The sequence below is a fragment of the Crotalus tigris genome, unplaced genomic scaffold (assembly GCF_016545835.1).
Source record: "Crotalus tigris isolate CLP2741 ecotype Arizona unplaced genomic scaffold, ASM1654583v1 scf7180000017890.1996003, whole genome shotgun sequence".
NCBI classification, from domain to species: Eukaryota; Metazoa; Chordata; class Lepidosauria; order Squamata; family Viperidae; genus Crotalus; species Crotalus tigris.
This window is the reverse complement of record NW_024096707.1, coordinates 864,708-884,319: the sequence shown is the minus strand read 5'-3', so window position 1 is coordinate 884,319 and position 19,612 is coordinate 864,708. Positions and strand designations below refer to the sequence as shown.

At 37.7% G+C, this 19,612-nt stretch overlaps 1 protein-coding gene across 13 annotated transcripts in view; it reads left to right on the top strand.

Moving 5' to 3' along the window:
* The window catches only part of CCDC7 (coiled-coil domain containing 7), a 325,715-nt gene that overhangs the window by 251,491 nt on the left and 54,612 nt on the right, over positions 1-19,612 (top strand). For all 13 annotated transcript variants that reach the window (XM_039344077.1, XM_039344074.1, XM_039344070.1 and 10 more), the window contains 5 exons: positions 1,732-1,857; positions 7,182-7,301; positions 8,078-8,197; positions 8,696-8,815; positions 10,680-10,805. In XM_039344077.1, the coding sequence (XP_039200011.1) occupies positions 1,732-1,857; positions 7,182-7,301; positions 8,078-8,197; positions 8,696-8,815; positions 10,680-10,805 (612 nt within the window). The remainder of the gene's footprint in view (positions 1-1,731; positions 1,858-7,181; positions 7,302-8,077; positions 8,198-8,695; positions 8,816-10,679; positions 10,806-19,612) is intronic.

Here is a 19,612-nt window from a genome sequence, read left to right as displayed (position 1 = left end):
AAGAAACCTTGCACCAATTTAAAAAGGGAAAGAACTCTTCTAATTTTTGTTGTTCCTTGCACTGAAAGATAAAATTACTCGAAATGGTTTAGCAAATCCTAGAACTAATAGAAAGGAGTCCTTTTTGTTACCTTTGGCAAATGGCAGCTTGGAACAGCAAAAATTTGAAAAGTTCTCTGCATTGTATACCTCTGTATGTAGACATTCCCATCAAAATATTTAATAACAGGGTTGATAGTACTTCAGAGCTATCTAGCTTAAGAGAGCATTATGTTGAAGTAGTATTCATATGCCAATACTACTCCACAGTTCATGTTGCTGGCTAAGAAAAGGTGTTGGCAATATTCTAGACCAGGGGTGTCAAACTCCTGCCTGTGGGCCAGATGCATCATAGTGAAACCACACCCACCCCATTGCTGGCAATGGCAAAAAAGTAACAGTATGTCACGACAGGTCACATGACATTGCGAGTTTGACACCCCTGTTCTAGACTATTTGAATGGATCGTTGAAATAGGAGCTTTTGTTTGGGGGGGTAGGGAAGTGAACTCATTAGCAATTATAGGATTGGTAAAAGAAATGGTGAATCAGAGCCAAGGAATCTTCCTCCTTTTGAAATTTCCACACCATTAGTAATTCTTTAGCCTTCCATAAAACTGTTTCTCATTCATTAAAATGATTCAGGTGAAATCTTGTAAGCTTTGCCTGTTGAGGGTATATATTTGCTTTTTCTTAGCCCTCATAAAAGGTCAATTGACTAAAATGTCATATTTCACCTAGAACACCAGTTGATTTGCTCCCTAATTAGTCTTGATTGTTAATTAGGTCTGAAGAATGTTCTGTATATTCTGAATTCCCAAGTTTGTTGGTATTTTTTTTAAAGAAACAGCATTCCAGAGAGCTACATACCTCCTTGTTTCTTATGCTATATCATGAAAAGTCTGTATGGTTTCTTACAACTTTTTCCCAGCTGAAACACACCTATTTTCAGTTTCTGCTGTGATGTAGCATGTTTTTGTAATTGTTAGAATTATGGTTCTATTCTACTGCATCGTCTGCAGCCCTTTTTATGAGGATTATCTCTGCAAGATCTTTTGAGCCATTATTTATTTTTAGCCCTTGACCATGGTATTAACGCCTGGATTTTTAATCCTGAAAGCATGCATTTTGCAGAGCCTGCTACTAGATAGACACAATTATATGTCTGAATCACTGAAAATAATTATGCTTCTGCTCATTTGTTATATCAAAGTAAGAAAAACACAAAGCTAAGTTAAATGTAGTAATTTATCAGAATTCATCAGAAATTTTAAGATTGGCTGCTCTTAACCCTATACATCAAAGACAACCTGGTTCAATCTTAATAGATTTTTGTGCTTAAAAAGACAGCCAGAAGAAACAATGGAAAACATAAACAGGAAAGACAACATGACCTGCAGCCTCTATATTGTAACATTCATTATTAGAGGTAGATCAATTGAAATCACTGTCCTATACATACCTGTTTTAAAAAACCCATTGGGTTCAGTACTGCTTATATCCGTATAGGTGGGCATAAAAGTTCATCTGGGTCCAATTCTATAAAATGATTAATGCAGTCACTTCATAAAGATATCTTCCTTTGAATGTTTGAAATTTATATTAATGTTTGTTAAGATTGTATAATATTAAAGATTGTCTTAAAATCTCTTGCAAGTATATTTTTATCAAATGCTTTACATTTTTTATCTAGAAAAAAAGATAGAGGAATTAAATGAGCAAAGAAATGTTTTAACTGAAAACCTGGAAGCAGTTGTGGAAGATATAAATGATATGAAAAATTACATTTCGGAAACAGGAAGAATTATCAAATACATTGGTGAGTGAGAAAAGATATACCCTTAAATCCATGGGCATCCTTTGGGACAGATGACACAACTTATGACATAAGCTTCATTCCTTTTGTATTTGCATCTTGATGTGTATGTATGTATGTATGTAGTGTGTGTGTGTGTGTGTGTGTGTGTGTATGTAGATCTTTGGTTATTCGGGTTTTCTCCCGTGTCAAATTGGAAGTGTCCTGGCGACGTTTCGATGAAGTCTCATTCGTCATCTTCAGGCTGGTGTTTTTGGCTTCGTGCTTCTAGGAGCAATGTGTGATCGTAGCTGTTTCTTCCTTTTAACTGCCAGTGGGGGTATGAACTGATTGGGTGGGAGCTTGGCTATGTTCTGATTGGGTGGAGGTGTGTTCTGATTGGTTAGGGGCTTGGCTGTGCTCTGATTGGATGGGGGGGTTGGCTGTGCTCTGATTGGATGGGGGAGTGTTCTGTTTGGGTGGGGGCTTTGTTGTGCTCAGGTTAGTCTGAGTTGTAGGGGAATTTGAGATGATGAGCTGCACTGCTGTTGTTTGGCTTCGCGTTCATGGTCGTGCCTCATCTTCATGGTGGGTATCAGGTTGCTTCATGTATAGATTGGAGGGGTTTAAAGTGGCTAATGATGCAGCTGTGGTCTGGCTTCTGGTTTGTGGTCGTGCCTCATCATCGGTGTAGGTTTGGGTTTGCTTTTTGCATGGATGTGTGGTGATGACATCCTATGTGGTTTTCATGAGGGTGGGCCTGATGTCATTCTTTATGTTAGGGACTCGTTTGTCAATAAAACCCACACTCCCGAAAACCACACAGGATGTCACCATCACACATCCACGCAAAAAAGCAAACCCAAACCCACACCGATGATGAGACACGACCACAAAGGTGATACAAAATTGTATGGGTCTCCTCTTTTGAACCAACTGAAGCTTCAAGGACAGCGCCATTTTGAGCACATTTCAGTAGCCAAGACTAGAGATGACTAAAGTATGGGTAACTGAACAGGCATTGTAAATGGCTCTAGTTACTTACAAATATAACTGGCTCATCTAACTTTATGGCTCTGCTCCTGGTGAAAAAATAAAATCTTTAGAGCTTCTTAGAGGCTGGCTGAGATGGATTAGGGAAATGGTTCCCAACCTGTGGTCTGCAGACTCCTGGGGGCTGCAATGTCACCATAGGCGGGGGTCTGTGAAGGCTTAAAGAAATGTTATGATTTCTCCACTAATTTCAATTAACATATTCCAATTAATCTTAAACAAACATATTAATAAAACTTTGGGTATCTCTTCTACAACGCACATAATATTCCAAGAATAACATTCTAATATTTTCACATATATTCCACCTCTTAATTTAATACATCATTAATTAATACCCTTTCTTCTGTTATCATAGATCTCTCTAATTATTCTGCTATTACAAAATAGTTTTCTATATAAACAGAGTAAAAAAACAAAAAAGAATCATTTCAACCTGTTAAGTAAAATTTAAATCTCAACCAAATTAATTATCGTATCTAAGACAAACATATTATTACACCAATTATTATCTTATTGCTTTCATTTACTCAATTAGTTTGTCAAATCAGTCCAAATCTCTAAAGCCTTTTTGACCCAATAATTAAAATTTTAAATCACATTTTTAAATCTAACTCTGGCTTTTTTTCTATACCAAGCTGGTTTCCGTAATGTCACATCTATGTCATCCAAGCTCAGTATTTGAGTACTAATGTTTATCAACAAATCGATCTGATCAAAATTCTATTCCCCTTCTTCCAATATCATATAAGCAATATAGTCCATTTTATTCCATATTATAATTTCAGCTTGATTATCCAAGTTGTCATAACTTTCAATCGATCGCGTCTGGCTGTCAATTCCTGTTGATTTTAGCAATGGGAGTATTTCACTTATAATCATTTTTTGATCTTCAAAGTTCTCCACCGTTTGTACATAGACTTGTGAAATATCCTTCTGTGTAGTAGTTAGTTGATTTATAGAGTAGACATTTAAAGTCTCAATCTGGGATTTTGGGTCCAGAATTTTTTTAAAGTTCAATTGATCAGTAAGTTCTTCCATCTCAAATTGGGTACACTGTTGCATATAAACTTCTTCTTGGCCTGTAGATTGGTCTTTTAAAATTTGGGGCTCAGCTTGTGATTCTACAAGATGGTCTTTAGTGTTTCTCCATGAATTCATCTCCTCTGTCATTTCCAATATTTTTTCCAATATCAGCTCATAATCCAGTCCAGAATTCAATTGATCAGTAAATTCTTCTTCCATCTCAGATTGTGTACACTGTTGCATACAGGCTTCTTCTTGGCCTATAGGTTGATCTTTTAAAGTTTGAGGCTCAGCTTGTAATTCTGCAAGATAATCTTTAGTTTTTCTCCATAACTTCATCTCTGTCATTTCCAATATTTTTTCCAGTATCAGCTCATAGTCAAGCTGTGGGTAAAAGTCTTCTATTTCCATAGTAAAAGAGTCTTTTAATCTTTTTGTGGAAACTTTATTTATTAAGAGTCCATATACATCCGCCTCCACAATTTTTAAATCACAAACACAACCCACAGCTGTTTCCAAGCCTTTATCTTTTCTTCTTGTTAATTTCTGAAGGTCAAAACCCTCTTCAAACACCAAAGCAAAGACATTACAATTGCAGTAAATATTTTCGCCACAAGATGTCCTCAGAGAGCTATAGAAAGCTTTTTTCTTTGCAGGTTAAAAGCCTTTATCTCATTAAGAATGACGAAGAAAGAGACATAAAAAAGCAAATATCTTCAGTATAATAAGTAGAACAATGCTCTATATTACAAATCTTTCCAGGGATGCTCAATATTCAAAAAGTTCAAAATATAATAAGTGCTATTCTGTAGTTTTGTTTAAAGTATTTTTCCCCCAAACAGACAGACGCCGCTTTCTTAGAACAGGGAAGTCATCCAAAAAGCAAGCTCTTTGCAGGAAAAACAGTTGGGGATAGGTGGGGGAGAGAAAAGTCTCACCCAGATTTCTCCACGGTGGTTTCTTCACACTTAGCTGTTCTTTTGACTTTGGCTGGTGCAGCTGAGTGGTTGGCCATTTTGCTGGCCGATCTTTACTCCGTCGGTCATAAGGAGTCAGCTGAGGCCACGGAAAAAGCTACCGCTTTCTCGCAGTCACCAGCAAGCCCCCTCCTTGGTGGTTGCCCCTCCAGGGTGACTTTCAACTCCCTCCGGGGTCTACCGGCGAAGAAAACACAGCCGGTGGGGAGACAAGTCTCTTCCACATGACCGGAGTCGCCGTGAACCAGAACCGGAAGGGAAATGGTTCCCAACCTGTGGTCTGCAGACTCCTGGGGGCTGCAATGTCATCATAGTCGGGGGTCTGTGAAGTCTTAAAGAAATGTTATGATTTCAAAGTTAAGTCTTGGTGGTCTGTGGCCAAGGTCCGTGGCCACAAAAGATATTCTAAGACAGGGCTTTTCAACCTATTCACCCATTGTATCACTTTTAGGATATGGCAACATCCGAGTACTACCAGTCACCTAGCAAGGTGTCAAAAACTTGATCACCAAAAAAAAGGAAAAAAATGATAAAGTACAGATAGTCGTCAACTTACAACAATTCGCTTAGTGACTGTTCGAAGTTACAATGGCATTGAAAAAGTGTCCCCAAAAGCACAGCCAAGCAAGACACCTGCCTGCCCGCCCGGCGGCACTCTTCCTCCTGTCTGAGGTTTTCATTGTTGTGAGCATTTTTGTTGAGGATTGGCAGTGGGGGTGGTGTGGGGGGTATTTGGTTTTTATTCTCCCCGTCTGCTGGGTGGTTGCAGCAAGTTTTGGTCACTTCACATGACCCTGGGACACTGTGACTGTCATAAATATGAATCAGTTGCCAAGCATCTGAATGTAAATCACAAGACCCTGGAGATGCTGCAACATTCCAGCTGATCGGCGCTTCTTCTGGGCTCAGCAGAAGTGCCAGGATCAGTGCTTCTTTCCAGCTGATTTGTGCTTCTTCAGGGCTCAGCAGAAGCACCAGGATCAGTGCCGAGCTCCAGCTGGAGCCTGGTGCTGATCCTGGCACTTCCACTGAGCCCTGGCAGTCCTGAAGAAGCATTGATCAGCTAGAAAGTGGCACTGATCCTGGTGCTTCTGCTGAGCCCTGACAGCCCTGCAGCTCCAGCCATCTCTCGCTCAGGCTTGTGTGGTGCTGCCACTGGTTCAGCTCATTCCCTTCCCCCGATACCACTTTTCTAGGATGGTCGCGTACCACCTGCCAGGTGGCAATGTACCACAGGTGGTACCTGTACCACTGGTTGAAAAGCCCTGTTCTAAATGAGTCCGTGGTGAAGAAAAGGCTGAGAACCACTGTGCTAGGCTACTCTATTATGGCAGAAACTGTGAAAAAAGAATTGGTTCCATAAATTGAGGGGACTCAAAGTATTGAGGGGACTCAAACTATGCCAGTCTTGTCAAATTGTATAGTACAGACAGACATAGCCAGAGACATATAATTCCCCCAGATAACCAGGCCCCATGCCATTACCCACAGTCCCGCCTGGCTTTGCTTTGGCCCCGGGTACACCTCTGCCCTGTGCGGCTGCCCGGCTCGCACCCAGTCAGAGCCCGCAATTGGCCTCCGTACTGGTCGTGCAACGGGGGCATGTATCCAGGCAGCTTGGGTGAGAAGAAGGTAGGTTTCATAGGGCTGGACCCCGGCATCACTGAGCCCTCCTGTGACTAGGCCCTGCTGATCACCAGCTCTGAGACCGGCGGTGGCAAATGCGGCTTGATCCTCAGCAGGCCCCGTTTGCCACTTCCTGCCCAATGCCGCTGCCACGAGGCCATGGAAAAAGCCAAGCAGAGGTAAATAACTGGGTCGTGGCGGCGGGAGAAGGGTGCTCTGTGAAGGTTGGATCGGGGCAGTGAGAGAACGGCGCTCTGTGAGGGTTGGGTTGGGGCAGCGAGAGAATGGTGTTCTGCAAGGGTTGGGTGGGGGCAGCAAGAGAACGGCGCTCTGAGAACGCCCCGATCCAACCCTTGTAGAGCGCCCTGCTCTCACCACCCCGACCCAACCCTCAGAGAGCACTGTTCTCTCATTGCCCCCACCCAACCCTCGCAGAGCACCCTGCTCTCACCGCCTCCACCCATAGCTCATCTCTCATCCAGCAGGGTGGGGCTGTCAGTGCTGGTAGCTCTTTTGGAGGAAAAAAAAAGACCGGAAGGAAATACAGTATATATATAGAGAGAGAGTTTTATAAATTATTTTTCACAGTGCATAATATTTAAGATGACTGTGATGACAGCAATAAAATTTACATTCAAAACTGCTTTTTTAAATCTTTATTTTTAGAAAAGGATTTGAGAACACTTTATCAGAAGAAGCAAATGTTTTTGGAATGTTTGGAGATAAATTTAAACAACCTTCAAGATGCACAGACTGTTGCAGTTACTCATCCAAGCAGCATAATTGGTTGGTATAGAATAGGATGGGGTAGTCTTTGGCTGCACAATTAGACTGGATGTGTTGGATAAATTAGCCTTTTACAGTTTCTGGAACTTACTAGTATCATGATGTCTGAAAATTAATTCTATAGGTTTCTGTATGTTGGTGTAGAAAATATGGAAAAATTGAATATATCTAAATTGCCTCCCAAAATGCAGGGAAAATCCTGGTCCCCACTCTATTTGTGACAAATCTTTATCATTGTTCATTATTATCCCAGTATTTGCATCCCCCAGTCCACAATTACATTCTGATCGGATTTCCTAAAATTAGCATAATATAAAAGATTGATCTATTTATCTATATCATGGGTGTCAAACTGCCAGCCCACGGGCTGGACGCGTCATCTGGAAGCCGCGGCCACCCCATTGCCGGCAATGGCAAAACCTTCCCAATACCGTCCCATGACGTCGCAAGTTTGACATGTCTGATCTATATGATCACTTGGCAATTTTTGTGAAGAACTTCTAATTCTATTTGGAGTGAACTTCACTAGTATATTTAATTACAAAAAGTTGCTAGTTAAAAAAGAAAATTCTTAATGTAGTCAAATGTATAAACAAATTCAAATAATAAAGTGAAAAAAATTGCACAAAGAATTTGTGTCATGAGGATGAATTTACTGTATATATTATAGTTAAAACAGTTAACTGTTAAAACAGTATATTGCACTGTTAATTCTCTGGTATTTTCAATCTGTGTGTAATAATATGTTTCTATTTTTATTAAAATATTTTTTGCAGAACAAAAAATAGTTGATCTCACAAGTGAAAGAAAGCTTTTGGTTGCTGGTCTTGAAGCAATTATTCAAGATTTACAAGATATGCAGGATATTACTAAAGAAAAAGTTAAAAAATCTAAAAGTAAGTATACAATAAATTTAATGTGTTTTTATAGGAAATCCATGTAATATCCTCTGTGTCTCATCCTCTTTCTGCAAAACTGTCAGCAATATGGTTCTAGATATAATGGTAATTATATCTATATATATGTTAAAAAGTCAAAATATCTACATGAGATCTTTTAAATTGTAACTAGGAACATACTTTCTGGAAATATCTTATAGACAGATGGAAATTTTCCAATCAAATTTGAATCTGACAAATTTGTAAATTGATATGTGTGTTTGTGTGAGTGAAGTATTAACAGCTACCAGAATGATAGGAAGGAAGGGTAAAAATTAGACCTATCTTATCTGGCTAGTAGATAAATCATCAAAAGCTCAAAAAAAAGCTTGCTTCTAAAGAAAGGTTCTTTGACAAAACATCTTTTCTGAAATAGAAAAAGTCTATAGCTAAAATCAATATATTTTTCAAGGACTAAATCTTCCATTCTTAAATGATTATTCCTCTTCTTTTCAGAAGAGCTTTTGGAGGAACTATGTGAACAAAAGGGATTGTTTTTAAACAAATTGGCATCAAATCTGAAAGACTTGAAGCAAGCACAGGCTCTTGCAGCTGCTCAGCCAGGAGGTATTAATGGTAAGTAAGATATAATAATGAATAAGTTATAGTAATTATTTATAACTATAATATATAATCATAGTATATAATTATATAACTATATAATATAATTTATAATTATAATAAATATAACAATCTCAAAATTATTTTAATTATTAAAAAAGGATAAAAATATTACTACAATAATTAATTCTTCCTTATATTTGCTATAAAAAGTTTGGTATAGTGGGTCAGGAATCAGGCTTGAAACCAAGAAATGGGAATTCTGATCCCATTTTAGGCTGAGTGATCGTGGACAAATAAATCATAATTTCTCAGCCTTAAGAAGGAGGTAGCAACAAACAATTTTGAAAAATGTTGCCAAAAAAACTGCAGCAATCACCAGGAATCAAGATTGACTTGAAGGTGTGTGTGTGTGTGTGTGTGCACATAAATATTTATTATCACACTTGGATGCATTTCTTTGTATTTAAAAAGCAATTTTACAGATCAATCCTAAAATGGAGAAAAATATTAATGCTATTTCTACTGCTTTGTTGTCTGTCCTTGATCTGGAAAATGGGGAATTGTAGTTTTTCTCTTGGTACTTTTCTCTTGGCCTTTAAAAGTAAATTTTGTAGGAAGGAGTCTTTGTTGTCCTTTCCTGTTTCACAGATGCTCTTTTCTTTTTGTATTCATTAGAAAAAAAGAGGGGAAATAACTGCCACTTTAAGATTAGCTAGGTGAATATAGATAGAACTTTGCTGTGAAAACAAGCAGGCTGTGGATGTCAAGTTTCAACAAGTCTACTCCCAAATCACTTTTACTCCTAATTCCCTATCAGAATTCCTTTAGTAGTATATACAATCAGTGATGGGATTCAGCCAGTTCGCACCACTGCAGCGGAATTGGTACCTAATTTTTTGTTGCCCAGCCCCAGAATGGACTTCCGGAAGCAGCATCCACACAGAGAACCAATTGTTCACATATTTGAATCCCACCATTGTATCCAATAACTATGAAACTGTGAAAAATGTTTTTCTGATATTTTTATATTAAATTATTATAATATATATGTTAAAGGAAGAATTTACTTATTTAGTTTTATAAGCTACCAAACTCAAAATTTTAGGCAGTGAACAGAATAAAGTGTACATCCTGGATGGATGGATGAATGGATGGACTGGTATGTTTATGCTTCTGTGTTGATATTTCCCACCATACAGAGCATTGGTGGAAAATGTACTTAAATATCAATCTATTCGCTATCAGTTATGATCACAAATCAATATGGCCTCTGGTTGTTCGAAAAAAAGTTGTTAGAGTTTTCTAAAAGAAGGCAAGATTGGTGTCCTAAACACCTCAGGTGGGGTGGTACTCCAGAGTTTGGAGATAACGAGAGAGAAGGAATAACTCCAGGATCCCAGGAGCTGCTGCTACCACAAATGTGCGCATGCACTTGGCCACTACTCCTGCAGCACCATCTTCTCTTCCTCTTTTGCCAGTCCACAAAACTGGAAAGATTGGGGAATGCTAGCCTAGTGTAGACATCAAGCTGGCAGATATTAGCATGCCGGGATGAATGCTTAACAATCAGAAATAGTTAATTACACTATAAAATACAACCACATTTATTCTAAATTTATATATCTGCCCTCATGATAATCCAAGAAGCCTATTTCTACATGAATCGTAGATATTGTAGCTAGTATATTTTATTGTCTTTCTTCTGGTGTATCTGAAGAGAAAGAACATAGCTAATAATTTTTAGTTTCCTCATTGTCAAGGGTATTCTGAAATGCTCATTTTTTCCTAAATTTGTATAATTAGTTAGAATCCTTTCCAAAAGGTAACCCACCTATTTTCATCTTCATCTTTGACATGAAATGTATTTCAATTTTAGAGCAAAAGGTACAAGATCTCATTGAAGAAAGAAGGCTATTAGCTGTAGGTTTAGAGGGAATTGTACAAAATATTCAAAATATACAGAATCTTAAATCAAGCAAAACCGAACTATTAACACCCGGTGGTAAGTACAGAATTAAAATTGTTATCAAATTCATAGGGTTTCATAAATGAACCTTTTTATCTATCTGACGAGTGAAAGAATATTATCCATATAAATTATTCTACCAAAATTGAAAACTTAATTTTGTTTAGTCTGAATTTCCTCACTATTGAAAGATGTATTACGGTGATCCTCTGAATGCCCTTTAAGCAACTTCTTCTCATAAAATTATTCCAATGACTTGGAATAATTTGATTTCTATCTATATTTTTAAGTCTTGAATTCATTTAAAACTAGAACTATTTTCTTTTTTAAAATTTTTATTTTATTTAGAAAGTTAAAATACAAATTAAAAAAAAACCTGTATAAAAATATCAAAATTAATAAAAAATCTGCATTAAAAAGGACAAAAGACAAAAACACATACTGTATACATATATTGTCCCCCTGGTGGATTACTGATAAATACTGTATATTGCAACAGGGTTAATTTCTCCCTTTTGTGAAGCAGACTTTCAGTCTATTTATAATGAACTTTGCCTATCATCTATCTACTATATATAAGACAAAATAGTTAACAGGTAAATCAATAGCAAAGTTAAACTTCAGAGCATTCTTAAGAATCTGTTCTTCTGGGAAACCATCTGGGTGAGGAATGTTAAATTTACACAAGCCCAGAACTTAAGGGAGAATTTTTACAAAATGTTTTATAGATGGCACCTTGATCCACAAAAAATGTCTTGTATGTATCCTGACTTACAGCCTAAATGTTGGAGATGTGATTGTTTGGATGCTACTTATTATCATATTTGGTGGTCATGTAAAAATATAAAAGCTTTTTGGATTAAGATATGGTGGAATATTCAAAGAATTTTTAGAAGGAGGGTAAAATTTACTCCACAATTGTTTTTGTTAGGTATCGTTACTGATTGTGATGCTAAGGAGGTTATACTGATGTTAAATTTAATTACAGCCGCAAGGTTGTTAGTAGGGCAATATTGGAAGAAGGAATCTCTGCCTACCTTGCAAGAGTGGTTTTTTAAAGTTTCTTATCTCGCGGAAATGGCAAAGATTTCGGCTTTCTTAAAGGACCAATCGCAAGAGAAGTTTTTTGCGGTATGGGAAAAATGGATAGATTTTATACAACATAAGTTGGATATAAAAAATATTACTTAGTTTTTCAATAACTTATATATAAATTTTAATATTTTATAGATTGTATCTTTTTTTTCTTTTTTCTCTTTCCCTATATTTCCCATTTTTATTTTATCTTTTTATATCTCTTTTCTTCTTTCTTTTCTTTTTTATTCTTTTTCCTTTTAAGTTTTTTCTTTCTTTTAATATTTATGTTTTTTTTTACTTATATATTATTGTTAATTATTTTATAAGTTGTTTATGTAATGTATTTTGATTTATCTATGGTCTATACTTTTTAATTTTTTTTTTTAAGATTTGTAGAAATTCTAATTAAGCCTATATTCAGGTCTGGGAAGGTTGGGGGGATGGAGTGGGAGGGTTAGGGTGGGTTGGGTAGGGTTGTTTTTTTTTTCCTTTTTCTTTATTTGTAAAAATTTCAAAAATTTTCAATAAAAAAAAAAGAATCTGTTCTTGTATTTAACTCATAGAAAGTCTATATCAGAGGTCACTAATCTTTTCATGGTGGCCTGGAGGGAAAGGGAGCAGCTTAAAATTTGCATGAGCAGGCACGAGTGCGTGCGAACAGGGCCATGCATGAAAGGGCCATGTGCAACCTGCATGGCAGTAGCAGCCCCTTTTGTGTAGGTGCGCAGGTGCTAGCCACTGCATCTCCTAGCGCCACATGCATGTGTAAATGGGCCATGCAACCCCACAGCATTGGCAGCCCCATTTGTGCATGTGCACATGCACTAGCTGCCGCCTCTGGTAGCACTGCATGCATGTGCAAATAGACCGTGCAACCTGCACAGCACTAGCAGTCCCATTGTGCATGTGTACATGCGCTAGCTGTCACCTCTGCTAGCGTCACACACATGTGCAAACAGGTCTGCATGCTCTACCGCAAGTGGAGGTGAGTGTGCCCACACACATAAACGCACTGGCCAGCCTGTTCCACAGCCCGGTGGCCAGAAGGCCATGGCCCGGCAGTGGGCAGTGGACCATAGGTTGGGGACCCCTGGTCTATATGGTTTCTTATCTGCCAGAAATTATCACAATCATTATCTTTGATCCATCCGGGACTAAATATTTTCATTTAGCTCTTAATAACAAAATTTTCCCTTAAGATTTTTATTGGAAGCTTTCTCAACAATTTCATCTCATCTTCCAATATCCTAAACCTCTGTTGTAAATATCTCCATCACTTCCATTATTGAAATGGTGAAATCTTTTTTCACTTGTTATTTGATATAAGTCCATTTTCCAAAATCAATTCCCAGAAAAGTCCAGTCCAAATTTCCAGTTTGGCATAATAAATCCATCTTCTTAAGAAAGTCCAGTTCATGACTCATCCAATATGCCAATTATAAACCTGTAAAATCCAGATTTCCTTTAGATTTCTGCGACAGGCTTTCTGTTTTCTTGCCAAACTGCTTCTTCAAATCTTCCAGGACTTAGATTCCAGTTCGTTCAGTTTTAAGTCTGGCTTAGCTGCAATTGTTTGCATCTAGGATGTTGATTTGAAACCCTGGTAATTTTATCAAGCTTTTTATCAAAGTTGTCAATTTGAGCTTGTAAATTAAAAATATTTTTTTCAAAGGCTTCCATGAGCTTTATCTTTAATCTGGTGCATTGTTTGCATTTTTTAAAATATACAACAGAGTCTCCTAAGTAAATCTAAAATTACACAACCAAGGGAAAAAAAGTAATTGCTTTCAAAGACAAAAATGTTAAATATACTGTAACAAAATAGTCACAGAGAACATTAAAATAATCTCAGAATGAAGGTATGAAAAAAGAAGAAAAATGAAAAGTTCCATCAAAAATTAAAAAAAATCCAGACCAAAACTTTGTAAGAATTAAATCCTGTAATGAAAACCAGTACAGGTAGTCCTCAATTTACAGCAGTTCATTTAATTACTGTTCAAAGTTACAATAGTACTAGAATAATTGACTTAAGATTTTTTTCGTATGACCACTGCAGCATCCCCATGGTCATGTGATCAAATTCAGACACTTGGACTCATATTTATGACAGTTGCAGTGTCCCAAGGACATGTAATCATCTTTTGTTACTTTCTTACAAGCAAAGTCAATGGGGAAGTGAGATTCATTTAATAACTGTGTGACTAACTTAACAATTGCAGTGATTAACTTAACAACTGTGGCAAGAAAGGTTGTAAATTGCGGCAAAATTCACTTAACAAATGTTTTACTTAGCAAAAGAAATTTTCGGCTCATTTGTGATTCTAAGTTGAGGACTCCTGTATAGATATAAATCCATTAGGTCAGTTTTACTACTCAGAAAATTCACTTTCCATAGGGAAATTGAAAATAGTTCACAGCCCCCCTCCAAAAAATACCAGTGAAGAAACAAAAATAAGTTGATGTTAAAATCCAGCAAGTGCTTAGAATAAATCAGCCTTCAACCAGCCACTTAACTTTTAAAACTAAGAATCAAATTAAAAGAAAAAACTTTGATAGTGCAATTAAAAGCCAATTATGCTTCAAAATACCAAACAGCTGAGAGAAAACATGGAGTTTGGGCTCTTCGACCCCTCTAGCAGGAATTGCAACCTCTTTCCAGAAGTATCCACAGTTGCCCAAAGGTCATCTTGGATCATTCCTGGCTGATCCCATTTGATCTAGGGAGCCTGCTACCAAGTAAAACTGGAAGTTTTTAACTTCCTGCTTTGACAGGAAAAATCAGCTGTTCGTCTGCAGGAGAAGCAAACCCTCCCATCTTGGAGGAGGAGTCAAAATTAGAACTAATTTCATTACTATAAAAACTATTTCTCTGCTTCTGTTTTTCACTAGATTGGCATTATGTGTATAAATAATAATAATAATAATAATAATAATAATAATAATAATAATAATAATAATAATAATAAGAAGAAGAAGAAGAAGAAGAAGAAGAAAGGAAACCGCCCCAATAGCAGAGGAACAAAAGATCAACTCCTAATAGACAAAATGATCTTGGAAAACTGCAAGAGAAGGAAGACCAACCTGAATGTGGCATGGATTGACTACAAAAAGGCATTTGACTCTCTGCCACATGATTGGATAATAAAGTGCCTAGAAATAACAGGAGTCAGTAGAAACATCAGAAAATTTGTGCAAAATCGATGGCACAATGGAAGACACAGTTGCAGATCAATGGTGAAAGCTGGGAGAGGTTAATATCAAGAGAGGAATATTTCAAGGAGATTCATTATCACCATTACTATTTGTTATTGCACTGTTTCCTCTGTCAACAATACTGAATAACTCAGGACATGGCTATCAAACATCAAAAACATCTGCTAGACTATCCCACCTCCTTTACATGGATGATCTGAAGCTGTATGGAAAAACATCATCTGAAATAGAATCGCTGCTCAACACTGTCCGTATATATAGCCAAGATATTGTAATGGAGTTTGGCTTGGACAAATGTGCCACACTTACTATCAAACAAGGAAAAATAGTGAAAACTGAAGGAATCAAGATGCCCCACGAAAATAACATTAAGAGTCTGGATGAGGAAGAGTACTACAAATACTTGGGTATCCTTCAAGCTGACAACATCAAGCACACTGAAGTCAAGAAAAAGATTAGAGGTGAATACATCAAGAGAGTGAAGAAGATCTTAAAATCCAAACTCAATGGAGGAAATACCATAAAGGCAATCAACACCTGGGCAATCCCAGTCATTAGGTACACAGCTGGAATAGTGGACTGGACTCAAGCAGAACTAAAAGCAATGGATAGGCAGACCAGAAAAATAATGACAATGAATCATGCCCTTCATCCACGCAGTGACATTGATAGACTTTATCTACCAAGGCAAATAGGTGGGCGTGGAATGCTACAAGTACATCAGATGGTTGAAGAAGAAAAAATGGCTTTGGAAGAATATCTGAAGAACAATGATGAAGATGCACTGAAATTAGTATATCAGGAAGGCTTACTAACTACTGGAGAGACCAAACTGGCCTACAAGAAAGACCAAATGAAGAACAGAATAGAGGCATGGGAAGACAAAGCACTACATGGCCAATACATTAAAAAAATAGCTGGGAAAGCAGATAATAATAAAACCTGGCAATGGCTAAGAGCAGGAAAATTGAAGAAAGAGACCGAGGGACTAATTCTGGCTGCACAAGACCAAGCCTTAAGGACAAATGCATACAAAGTCAAAATTGAGAAGACAGCAACAGACAGTAAGTGCCGCCTATGCAAAGAAGCTGAAGAAACAGTGGACCACTTGGTAAGCTGTTGCAAGAAGATTGCACAGACTGATTACAAGCAGCGACATGACAAAGTAGCAACGATGGTTCATTGGAAGATCTGCAAAAAATATAATTTGCCTGTAAGCAAAAACTGGTGGGATCATAAAATAGAGAAAGTCATAGAAAATGATAAAATTAAACTGCTCTGGGACTTCAGAATTCAAACAGACAAGCACCTGCAACATAACACCCCAGACTTAACAATTGTCGATAAGAAAGACAAAAAAGTCTGGATAGTGGACGTGGCAGTGCCTGGAGACAGCAGAATAGAAGAGAAAGAACTGGAGAAGATAACAAAATACAAAGACCTACAAATAGAAATAGAAAGACTGTGGCAAAAGCAAGCAAGGGTAGTACCAATAGTCATAGGCTCCTTGGGCGCAATCCCAAAACAACTGGAGCACCACTTGAACACCATTGGCATTGACAAATTTGCTATTAGTCAATTGCAAAAGGTGGCCTTATTAGAAACTGCTTCCATCCTGCGACGATACCTGTAATACCATCAAACATCTACTTCTGCCTATCCCAGGTCCTGGGTAAGGACTCGATAGGTAGACAAAATGCCAAATCCAGTCTGAACATCTGGCTGACTGTGCGATGATTGATAATAATAATTCAGAATGTAGAGGCAAACCAGGGGGAGTTGGCAGTGAAGGAATCCAGCAGAGATATACAACTGTTCTCATTTGGAAACCAGGCACCTCTACCTCAGGAAGAACAAAACCCTCTAACTAAAGAAATAAAAGAATTGAAACAAAGAATAACTGAGCATCTAGAACAGCACAAAAACAACAGAATAAGGCTGTCTGCATTGAAGCTTGTTCCAAAGAAACTGCTAGCACAAGCATTAAAAGATACAAATACTGCAATATCCAGTATAAGCACCAATTCACTGCAAGAAACAAACCAACTAATGTACAGCACAGCTGCAGTTATAACTGAATACCTGGGATGCAAAATCAACAAAGAAGAAAAACAAACCAACAGTGCACCACAAATATGGAAGGTTAGACTAGAAAATAAGATCAGCAAGTTAAGATCACATGCAAGCAAGCTAGAACAGATGAAAGAAAAGAAGCTGAAGAACAAGAAGACCAAAGAATACCTAATCAAGAAATACCACTTAGAAACAAGGAAGATCAAGGAAGCACTGGAAATAATAAAGCAACAAATAACAGCTATAGCCAGGAAAATCAGTAGATATGAAGCTTGAATTGCAAACTATAGGCAGAACCTCCAATTTCAATCCAATCAGAAACGTTTCTACCAATCCATCAATGGAGAAACTGCAAGGAATCAGTCAGTACCTGACAAGGAAGAAACAGTGCAGTTCTGGAAGCAGATATGGGATAACCCAAAGAAATACAACAAGGATGCGGCTTGGTTAAAAGAGGTGGATGCAAATAAAACAGAAGTTGAAATGAAAGAACTAGTAATAACAACAAAAATGGTAGAAAAAAGAGCAAAGAAAATCAAAAATTGGTCAGCACCAGGTGAAGATGAACTGCATGGGTTTTGGTTGAAACATCTAACTGTTATACACCCACTCATTGTCAAGCAGTTCAACAATATACTACAAGGAGGAGAAATTGAAAAGTGGCTAACAACTGGGAAAATCTACCTAATAATGAAAAATCCAGCAAAAGGGGCAACACCAGGCAACTACAGGCCAATTACCTGCTTACCCACAACTTTCAAATTACTAACTGGTGTGGTAGCTGATGCAGTACAACAGCATCTAGTTGAAAACAATCTCTTTCCACCTGAGCAGAAAGGAAACCACCCTAATAGCAAAGGAACAAAAGATCAACTCCTAATAGACAAAACGATCTTGGAAAACTGCAAGAAAAGGAAGACCAACCTGAATGTGGCATGGATTGACTACAAAAAGGCATTTGACTCTCTGCCACATGACTGGATAATCAAGTGCCTAGAAATAACAGGAGTCAGTAGAAACATCAGAAAATTTGTGCAAAGATCGATGGCACAATGGAAGACACAGTTGCAGATCAATGGTGAGAGCTGGGAGAGGTTAATATCAAGAGAGGAATATTTCAAGGAGATTCATTATCACCATTACTATTTGTTATTGCACTGTTTCCTCTGTCAACAATACTGAATAACTCAGGACATGGCTATCAAACATCAAAAACATCTACCAGACTATCCCATCTCCTTTACATGGATGATCTGAAGCTGTATGGAAAAACATCATCTGAAATAGAATTGCTGCTCAACACTGTCCGTATATATATTCAAGATATTGTTATGGAGTTTGGCTTGGACAAATGTGCCACACTTACTATCAAACAAGGAAAAGTAGTGAAAACTGAAGGAATCAAGATGCCCCACGAAAATAACATTAAGACTCTGGATGAGGAAGATTACTACAAATACTTGGGTATCCTTCAAGCTGACAACATCAAGCAGACTGAAGTCAAGAAAAAGATTAGAGGTGAATACATCAAGAGAGTGAAGAGGATCTTAAAGTCCAAACTCAATGGAGGAAATACCATAAAGGCAATCAACACCTGGGCAATTCCAGTGATTAGGTACACAGCTAGAATAGTGGACTGGACTCAAGCAGAACTAAAAGCAATGGATAGGAAGACCAGAAAAATAATGACAATGAATCATGCCCTTCATCCATGCAGTGACATTGACAGACTTTATCTACCAAGGCAAATAGGTGGGCGTGGAATGCTACAAGTACATCAGATGGTTGAAGAAGAAAAAATGGCTTTGGAAGACTATCTGAAGAACAATGATGAAGATGCACCGAAATTAGTATATCAGGAAGGCTTACTGACTACTGGAGAGACCAAACTGGCCTACAAGAAAGACCAAATGAAGAACAGAATAGAGACATGTGAAGACAAAGCACTACATGGCCATTACATTAAAAAAATAGCTGGGAAAGCAGATAATAACAAGACATGGCAATGGTTAAGAGCAGGAAAATTGAAGAAAGAGACCGAGGGACTAATTCTGGCTGCACAAGACCAAGCCTTAAGGACAAATGCATATAAAGTCAAAATTGAGAAGACAGCAACAGACAGTAAGTGCCGCCTATGCAAAGAACCTGAAGAAGTAGTGGACCATTTGGTACGCTGTTGCAAGAACATTGCACAGACTGACTACAAGCAGCGGTATGACAAAGTAGCAACAATGGTTCATTGGAAGATCTGCAAAAAATATCATTTGCCTGTAAGCAAAAACTGGTGGGATCATAAAATAGAGAAAGTCATAGAAAATGATAAAATTAAACTGCTCTGGGACTTCAGAATTCAAACAGACAAGCACCTGCAACATAACACCCCAGACTTAACAATTGTCGATAAGAAAGACAAAAAAGTCTGGATAGTGGACGTGGCAGTGCCTGGAGATAGCAGAATAGAAGAGAAAGAACTGGAGAAG